General features: G+C 43.4%; 1 protein-coding gene and 1 non-coding gene across 2 annotated transcripts; both read right to left on the minus strand.

Moving 5' to 3' along the window:
- Positions 1 to 2,216: 2,216 nt before the first annotated feature.
- On the minus strand, positions 2,217 to 3,353 carry LOC138025320 (uncharacterized). Its single transcript, XM_068872553.1, has one exon. It carries the CDS (start codon positions 3,351 to 3,353, stop codon positions 2,217 to 2,219), a length of 1,137 nt encoding a protein of 378 aa, XP_068728654.1.
- Positions 3,354 to 7,293: 3,940 nt separating this feature from the next.
- LOC138027999 (small nucleolar RNA U3) lies at positions 7,294 to 7,512 on the minus strand. The gene has a single exon (XR_011127564.1). It is a non-coding gene; the product is annotated as a small nucleolar RNA U3 (small nucleolar RNA).
- Between the last annotated feature and the right edge of the window lie 2,786 nt (positions 7,513 to 10,298).

Genomic DNA, 10,298 nt, shown 5'->3' on the forward strand with positions numbered 1-10,298 from the left:
TAATGAACGAGAGTTCGCCGGAACATCCTCCCCCTCGAACAGGACTGTGTTCTGTTCCTTCTTTTACTCTTTAGATCTCAAATGGACACAAATTTGTGATTGGTCGCACATAATCTTTGCCTCCTCTTCTGACGCGTACAACTCTGACCTTTCCGTCAGGGCCAGGAAAAACCTCTTGAATTCGACCCAAAGGCCAATGCCCTCGTGGGTTGCCAGGATCCACCATCAGGACCACATCACCGGGAGCAATGTTGCGTTTCTCCTCAACCCATTTGTTTCGAGTGTTCAGGGTCGACAGGTATTCCTTCATCAGTCTTCTCCAACCCTTGGATATGAGATCTTGGGGTTGAACGCCAGGTCATCGATGACCCTGGGTGCAAGTTGTCCGCCCATTTGGCGACTTGTTCATCGTTGGGATCGCTGCTACAATAAGTGAGCGGGCGGGATTCAAAACTCCTTCTACTTCGACCACCGCGGTCAGTAGTTCTTCATCCGTAATTCTGGACTCCCCAAGGATTGCGCGTAGAGCTTTTTTAGCAGACTTGATAAGGGCTTTGAAAATTCCTCCATGATGCGATTTACCGGGGGGATTAAATCGCCACTGAATTCCGTCATGAGCTACCTGTTCTTCGATGCGAGTTTGATCCAAAGTCGAGACTAGGTCACGCAATTTTCTTTCAGCTGACGTGAAGTTCATGCCATTGTCACTGATCATCACCTCCGGTTTTCCACGTCTGGCGACCATTCTGGAAAACGAATTAAGAAAGCTGGCTGTATTCAGTGAGTAAACTATTTCTAGATGAACTGCTCGTGTGCTCGCACAGGTAAACAGACACAGATCAGTAACGCTTCGCAGGCACCTTTCTCGTCACCTTAATGACAAAGGGGCCAGCAAAATCGACTTCACAATGAGCAAAACATCGCAATGACTTGCCAAGTCTGACTTCAGGTAGGGGTGCCATGATTTGTTCACCTCCGCGTCTTCTTCCAAGTTTGCAGACATTATACTCTCGTTTCTTCTCTCCCATTGACAATCCAGTACTTCTGTCGTAATTCAGCAAGCGTAATGTTCAATCCGAGGTTATGATGACCTTGATTATGGATGTGGGCGTTGACAAGTTTTGAGATGTGATGTTTCTTCGGCAATATGACAGGGTGTCTGGCATCGTAAGGTAGATTGGACATTTCTAGTCTTCCACCGACACGTAAGATTCCATCACTGTCCACAAATGGTGACAATCCCCACAGCGGACTGCTTCTCGAAGCGCTTCCACCTCCTGTCAAGGTTGCCAATTCATTCGGAAAGCGTTCTGTTTGAGTTTCTCGAGCCCAGTACCTCTCTGCGTTACTGATTTCTTCCGGTCTCGGACTTTTTCCAGTGAGTCGTTTCGCTTATTTCCGGTCTCCTGGCTTTTCCGATGTCTTACTCTTTTACTTCTGGAAATGAACCTCAAGATCCAAGCTGTAACTCCTAACAAATGGCGCCAGGAAGAAAACCTCTGGATGTCAAACAAGGGCAGGGACTACTTGTATTGAAACGTGAGGTTGATTTTAGCCAGTTCTTGTTTACCTTCTTCACTGCAATCACTCAAAAAGAGGCGACCTTTTGAAGGCCAAGATGTCTCCCTCTCATGTAGAAAGGTAGGTCCATGGAACCAACGACTTTCAGCGGATACGTTTTTCAGGTCCAGACCTCTTGTCTCGTCGTCAGCGGGGTTTTGTTCTCCTGGTACATGTTGCCACTGAGCTGGGTCCGATTTCCGTTGAATTTCGGCTACTCTATTACCAACAAACGGTTTCAGTCGTCTTGAGTGACCCTGGATCCAGTAGATTACGTCCATACTGTCTGTCCACAGGGTGTGTTGACTTGGTGGAATTTCTAGCTTCTCAGAGACCATTTCAGCTAACCGTAATCCGAGTACTGCTGCCATTAACTCAAGGCGCTGGATGCTGACAGATTTAATCGGTGTTACTCTTGCTTTGGCTGTTACCAGGGCAACTGAGATCTACCCACTCACGTGTCCGTACCTGACGTAGCTTACTGCGGCATAGGCTAGTCGTGACGTGTCAACGAATGTATTAAGAGAAAGTCTTCCACTGCTTCCTCGTGGTGTCGATAGCAACTTGGGATTTTGACCTGTGGAGCTTCAGGCAACTGTTTGGCCCACTGATGAGTGATGAGTGGGCAACTTTAAAGCTTCAGGAAACTCTTCATCCTATTCAGGACCTCGCAGCCAGGCTTCTTGTAATGCCATTTTTGCTCTTATGATGTATGGCGCCAAGAACTGCAATGGATTAAACAGTGTAGCAATACCACTTAGCAGGCCTCGCTTCGTGTAAAAGGACAAGTTGATTTCTTTGACAATGAACGTGAAAACATCGTCAATCGCGTTCCAAGGGACTCCTAATGTCTTGACACCCGGTAGTTCTGAATCGTCAAGCTTTACTCCAGTTGCTCGTTGATCCTTTTGTGAGATTTTTTCTAGGACCTCTGTTCGATTACTACACCACTTTTGGGCACGGAAACCAGCGCCACCCAGGACCTTTGTCAAATCTTCACGGACGAGAACAGCGTCTTCTACAGTTTCTTCTGAGTGAAGGATATCATCCATGTACATATCTTGGAGCAAGACCATAGCTGCCGCTGGATAGCTCTCTTTCAAGTCTAGGGCGTGGCTGCAAAGCACGAACTGGGCAGGATAAGGGGATGCTCTGTGTCCAAAGCTTAAACGGACCGCTTCATAGACATCCACAGGTTTTGTGGGATCAAGATCTCTCCATAACAGTCTGTGATACTTGTGGTCTTTCTCAGCGAGAACAACCCAAAAAAAAATTTCCTTGATGTCCGCTACTAGGGCGGCAGGTCTCAGTCTAAATCTGAGAAGTATGTCCAAGACATCTCGGTGAAGCTTAGGCCCGTTAAGCATCACGTCATTCAAGGAAACGCCCTGGCAACGTGCAGCTGAGTCGAATACTATGCGTACTTTGGTGGTCTCTCTATCTTCCCTAATGACTGGAAAGTGTGGGAGGTACCAGCTCCGACCGTCTTCAGCCTCGTTAGGCTCTAACTTCCGAACGTAGCCCATCTCGACATTCGCATTCATTGCTTCTTTATAACGTCTCTCAACTTCTGGCTTCTTGAGGAGGTTTCTCTCTAAAGAGAACAAACGTTTCTCTGCTTCTTCTCTGTTATCAGGTAAGGAGGGGAACTCTTTCTTCCATGGAATGGCTACTTCGTAACGGCCCCCGATCCATCGTCTTGACTTTTCGACCTTTGACATAGCTAAGATCTCCTCCTGATTCAACTGATTGTCGTCTGAATTTCTCACTCCAAGAGAGTCGATCTCCCACATTCCTCGTAGTTGTTCATCGAGACGGTCTCGTACAAGGTCTGGATCCGAAAGGTTCTGGCGTAGGCAATCCTCTTTGCTGAAGAAAGTGCGGGTAAACGTCCAACACAGGTCCACCCCAATGGCGTTTTTCGTGCTACTGGCGCTCCGATTGGACCGTAACGTTCTGTCAGGGCTAGCGTGAGTTCAGGATGGCCTGACCCGATCAGAATGTCAATCGTTTTCCTTCCAGGGGCTTTAGGAAATGGAATATTCTTAAGGTGTCCCCATTTGACCTTGTGTTGATTCCAGTCTGGAATAGACAAGCCTTGACACATTTCATTCAATGTCCATGCTTCAACAGTAGATTGGGTCTCCCTATTGAGACTCTATCGTCAGCGAGACTTTCTTGCTTTTGAGAGAAATACAACTTTCAGTCAAGGTTGTCAATCTGAGGGTTTGGTCATCAGTCTTGAGGCCAAGGGCTGTCACGATGTCGTCTCGGACATAAGTTGAATCTGACCCGTCGTCTAGGAAGGCATTGACTTGGATGTTTTGACCCCCTGAGCCTATAAGCCAAACAGAAACTGTTCGCAATACAACATCGCCTGCAAGCTCAGAGTCGCCGAAAGCGCTTTGTGTTACTACAGCGGCGTCTACACGTTTAGGTGGATTAGATCGACGTTCGAAGTGCAGATGGAAGTGATGGGTGCCTTTACAATCACTGATACAACAGCGATTGTTCTCCGGGAAATTCTTCCCTTGATGGCCTGATCTCAAGCAACGATAACAAAGTTCATTCTCTTTTACGATTTCCCATCTATTCGCAATGGATGTTTCATCCCAGGTCTTGCAAGAGGTTGCTTCGTGAGGTCAATGGCAGACAACATACTTGGGTGTGGGCTCTCTGGTAACGTTGTGAACTGCTCCTTTCTCACGCTTGTGTTTCTTTGAATCGATATTATCTTCCTCTTTTTCTTAGTTCTCTCCTTAACTTCTTGGACGTCCATACGAAAAACGGCTCGCTTCTGTAACCATTTAGAAAATACGGATAGTCCATCCTTCCTGGGCTTCCTGTGCAACCATTCTTGGTACGCGATACGAAGAAAACCTGGTAACTTTTGTTGCACCGCAATGTAAAGTGCAGATACTCCTGCTAGCTCTTGATGCTGGTCACTATCTTGAATCTTAATGACAACGTCAGTTAAACGATCCGAAAAAATCTCCAACTCCTTTAGGCTAGTCTCCTCGACGGGAGACGAACGCAAAATGGCTTCGAGGTAACGTTGCAAAAGTCGCTTTTCACCTTCGTACTTCTGATCAAGTTTCTTCAAGGTAGTTTGATATTGTCTAATTGTGTAGCCTAACCGCTCAACAACTCGTAATGGCTGGCCAGATAGAGAATTTTTCAACATCATCATTTTGGTTTTAGCTAGGACTTTTATCCGATCCACGAATATTTCAATTGCGCTTTCCTATCGTGATAAAGGTCTTTACCTCCGCTGAAAACGGTTAAGGCAGGTTTCTCGATTCCTTTGAACAATCTGTCAAAATCTTTCGAGTTGAATTTGCCTTTGCTTAATTCGTTTTCTTTACTTTCTTGCTCTTCCGACTCAGAATCTTTATTGCTGAATTTAGGAGCTGTGATTTGCTCTAGTGCAGTAAAACTTCCAGTTTATACTTCAAGTAAATAACGTTTTGTGTAGCTGTACCGTTTGGGCGCCAAAATAAAGTCGCAAAAGACCTGGCAACGACTTAGTCTTTTTATGTAAAAAGAACGTAACGTATTTAAATACTGGCCTTGCATGCGATCAACCGATCGACACACCCACAACGTAAAGAGCCGTGTTATGATGTATGGATTGCCCGACAGAATTGTAAGTAGAATTTCGCTACTAATATTTCAGCCTTTTAAAGTGTAATTTCATATTTAAAACGCAAATATTTTATTTGCTTTGCAGTTTGACTGTTGCTGATGACGTTTCCCGTTGGCAACCAGTGCAGAAATAAAGCGGTTATCTATACATCGACTGTAGCCTTCAAATTTAAGTGACGCTTCGCTACGTAAGCTCGATTCAAGCTGATTGATTCCCTTTGGATTGTGCAGATTTCGACAATAATTCGACGAACTTCTGTGCCGAGTTGACGACTTGCGAATCATCAGACGATTCCGAAATCCGACTTCCCTTGTCGTCAAGATGTTTTACTCGCATCTTGTAATGCTTGAAGAACTCTTTCCTTTACGGATCGTAGCACCGTTCTGCTGCCGTTCTTGCTAATAATATCTTTAGCCTTCGTTGAATTCTTCGTTTCGGCTTCTTTGAACAAAAAAAGATACTCGATTTGCCGCGAAGTCCATGTTTCGACATCCTCTTTGCCGATTTCCGAGGGCGTTTTGGATCCGTCACCAACTCCGTCTTTCGACGCCATTCGAAGAATTAACTGTTATTTATCCGGCTCGAAGGACCAAATTATGTTTCGACGATACGAAATTCTACAACTATACAAAATCGAAAGGAAAACGCAGCGACTAAACGTACTGTTTTTAGTCCGAACTCTGAGACTGCTAAAACGACAACTAACTTACTAGCACGACTAATTCGAATATTAATTAGTTAAGACTTAAATTCAAGCATACAGTGTTTTGTTCGCCCGTCCCAACGGACGGCGTTAATGTTAATGAACTAGCGTTCGCCGGAATAAAACCCTTTGTTTTGAATAGCCAATCGCGTTGCTCAAATGCGCAAACACGCAAATACTACTATCGAGAGTTTTTCCACGCAAAAATTACTTTCTCCCCGCTGTTCTGCCCTGTTATCAAAGCTGAAAAAGAACCGAACTCAAGGAGTCGTCCTGAGGTTAAAGCAAGGGAAAAAATCCATTTAAAATCGGTCCAGGAAAAGGTAGTCTCTCACGTTTTCGGAGGGAAATGGATTAAGGACGGTGCCCACTAATTCAAAGGTATTTTTGCCCTGGTTTATGATTATGCGGGAAATGTAGAAATTCAAAGAGAAAATTGGGGGCAACTATCTTTCTAAAATCAAAAATGCATGGCTACCCCCAATTTTCTTTCTACTTTCTCCGGATAGTTTTAGACCATGCAAAAATAAGCATCACAGGGAACCCGAGTATCTCGAGGTGCGAAGGACGCCTTTTTTTGTAGCGTCAACGCCACAAAATAAGATGAAAGCACAATTTTCGCATTTGTGGGTGGAGGGGAAACTGGTCTGCGTGGAAGGGCATTTGAGGTAAACCTATGTTGCACGATCACTTTAAATTTCTCTTTTGTTTATCCCAGTGCAGAGAGAACTTTAGTTTTTATTGATTGTCCGTAATTTGTCGGGGTATCCACATAGAACAACAATGAGGTACCGGGTAAAGCATGCATGAAAGGAAGCGACAAGCGTGAAGTATAAACTATTGGCGAATTTTCAAGGCTGTAAGTCATAAAAACAATATGGAAACAGTCCCCACAATGTTTAGCTACCAAATAACATCCGCTGTGGCCATCAACATAACCAACGGATAATGTGCTTCCATGTAACTGCCGAAAATTCATTTATTCGTAAAAAAATTCAAGGGAATTAATACACGCAGTATATCTTTCATTTCTGCTTAATTTCGTTATAATTTGAACCAGTTATCTTGCAGACAGTTGTTGTAGCGAAATTGCGAAATCTATGCAATTTTGAGCTGCCCCAAGAAACCTTTCGGACGCTGTAGCACCCCTTGATCCCTTTAGGGTAGCACACAGCTCAGGAAGAGGAGGACTGTGCAGGGATTTGTCCGACCTTGCCATTTTGCGAGGACTGGGTGACCAATGGCTCGGTGGCCTAGCACCCGCCAGAGCCCCTGTAGCTCCTATTTTATTTATCCTTTGACTGGGAGAAAAGATTCTCCAGAACCCAATTCGTCAAGAAAAAGACGATGCCTTGAAACGCTTTTACCACTATTTTGTAGCAAAACCGCCCAGAATTGGATCACCTTCTCCAGTTCCTCCCCAGTGGAAGGAAAGGAACGGTCATCAATCGCTGCCGACCGCTTGTCGTGAAGACCAAGTCAACGACGTGCTTCGCGCTCAAAGGTGACCCCTTTCATCGTCATCGCGGTTGTTGGAGTTGTCTCTGTTTTGGCACAGAGATGTGACACGCACAATAGAAATGATCCTAATGAGTACGGTCTTGACAAATAGCGTCAACGCCACACAATAAAATGAAAGTACAATCGTGGCAATTGTCGGTGGAAACTGGTATGTGCGCACGCGCATTTGTCGCAAACCTATGTTACGTGACTTTTAGTTTCTTTTGTTTACCGTATCCCAGCGTAGATAGAGATTTATAGGTAAGAGTTTTTAATTGAATTTTCGTAACCTATCGTGTTATCGACATCGAAGAGAAAAAGGCCATAAAACTCTTTGTTTGTCTCTCCAAATTTTGCATATGCGTTGTCTCCAGTTTCTCTTGGGACTTACAATGGTCCCAACAGAAAACAAAAACAATGCTTATGCAAAATTTGGAGGGACAAAAAAAGAGTTTTATGGTATTTTCGAAAAATGGGATGGGTAAGTCACGCATTGGTGTGGAAATCCGAATACCTTGAACACTATAAACGTTTATGAAATTTTATTGTTTCTAGTAAAAGGCTAATCACGCACGAGAAAACTAAACCGCAACCAGTAAGGGTCAGATCACCGAGCCAATCCTGAACTTTTGGTGACGATCCGACGGAGACTTTTTCCTCGATTGTGCTTAATTTAAGTCGTCAGTGGAATCAACTATCTCTAGTTTAGCACTTTATATTTCAACACACTTAACTAATTAGAGTGTAATGAGAAGTGCTGGTTTTGTACCCCATATGAACCATGTGAGCGTTAGCCCTACTAATGGAAATGGACCCATACAAGGACAGAGAAAAGCTCAGACCAGGGTGGATATTGAACCCACGACCTTCGGGTTAGATATCCACTGCTCTACCTACTGAGCTACAAGTTCAGACGGGAGCAGGCCGTGGGAACTGAAGATGTTACGGCTATGAACATGTACAAGTGCAAGGAAGGATTACGTTTTTACAAACGTTGGCCATGTAGCACTTGATATTTTAGCAGACTTAACTGATTAGAGTGTAATGAGAAGTACTAGTGTTAAGTTTGTAACATGTTCATTGCCGTGACTTTAACATCTTCAGTTGCCACAATCTGCTCCCGTCTGACCTTGTAGCTCAGTCGGTAGAGCAGTGGATATCTAACCCGAAGGTCGTGGGTTCAATTCCTACCCTGGTCTGAGATTTTCTTTGTCCTCGTGTGGGCCCATTTCCATTAGTAGGGCTAACGCTCGCATGGTTCATATGGGGTACAAAACTAGCACTTCTCATTACACTCTAATCAGTTACGTCTATCTCCAGTTTAACGTGTTGATGACCTGGTTAAAGATGCTGCCGGGTTAAAAGCTATTCTGGAGTTTAGTAAACAAGATAGCCCTGGTCACAAACAGTATCTTGAATTAATTTTCCTCGAAAGTGGTACAAAAATAAAATAAAGTTGCGTTACCTCCGATCGGGGAACAGTTTTCGCGGAAAAATGGAACCGACTTTACCCGATAGCACGGATTCAGTTGCAATGACAATGGCCTTAAACACAATAAAACCTGTTTATGTCGTGGATGAGTGCTGCATCCCGTTTAAGGTTGACGAAAAGTTCCTTTGCAGTGTATGCCAAAAATGGGCAGCTAAAAACAAACGAGTAGTTCAGTGTTGTAATTGTTATGTCTGGATACACTGCAAGCGCAATGACCTATCCCTTGCTGTCTATCAACATCTCCATCTGTACTAAGTGAGAAGGTATGGTTTTGTAAAATATGCATAGCAAGAAACAACCTCGAAACAAACAAATGCGCTTGAAACAAACAAACAAATGCGCTCGAAACAAACAAATGGTCTCCAAGTTGAACCAACCAGAAGAAGCCATGTCCCGCGTGTCTACTTCTGCCATGTATTTCAGGGACGTGACAAATGATTTTCGCGGGAACGGGTATTTTTAAAATAGACTCATTTGTGACTGTGCTAGGGAGCCCACCCAAGCCATAACAACACTCTTATCTAATTTATTCTTGTGCAGAACTAATATTTTTCCTTTTACACCTTTGGATGAATTAAAACGTTTTCCAAAAGATTTTGTGTTCTTCAAAAATGGAATAAAAATTTGTTAAAGTGGTACTATGATCAAAAAATCATTTCCTTTTTTTCTTCTGATTTTGAAAGTGTGTTCGCCTAACACCGAACTGGCAAAATTTTGAGCTTTGAGTTTTATCCAAAGGCTGTTTATTTTGAGTGTAAGTTTTGGATTTCATGGTCCGCCATTACTCACGTTCAAAACTGGCCGATTGGACCTCAGAGGGTTGGATCTAGAGAAAATGACGTCATTTACTCACTAGCTTAAAATTTCAGCGTGTAAACGCAATTTATTATATATGCAAAACACGGTTTGAAAAGTCTGAAAGCCCGAAACTCACGTGCTGCATATTAATTAGGCCGCGTACACACGCATTGCATTCTTAAACTATCAAGCTCTCTCAAGATTTTGAAGTTAGTAATGGCGGACCAATAAATAAGAAAATTCCAGCTAAAATAAACAGGTGTCTGTTTATTTAACATAGTTTTGAAATCCAAAGGAAAAACAAAATTTTTTTTTTGTTCGTAGTACCACTTTAAGCAAAAATCTGCCGTTGTTCTCTGCAGGTTTTAAAAAATCACTCAAACCAACGATTTTTTTAGGGACAAAATTTGGAAATAAACTAAAATACTTATTTATTTCTGCAATGCAATGTACGCCTGCAAAAAAGTAGACGTTACTACCAAGCTATAGCAATTTGGGTTGAGGCCCTATATATACCAGTTAATCGACTTTCCGACCAGGGGCAAAAACATTTTAGATCTAATTCTCACTACTATCCCCACTAAAGTCCAACACATCCA

The sequence above is a fragment of the Montipora capricornis genome, chromosome 12 (assembly GCF_036669925.1).
Source record: "Montipora capricornis isolate CH-2021 chromosome 12, ASM3666992v2, whole genome shotgun sequence".
Classification (NCBI taxonomy): domain Eukaryota; kingdom Metazoa; phylum Cnidaria; class Anthozoa; order Scleractinia; family Acroporidae; genus Montipora; species Montipora capricornis.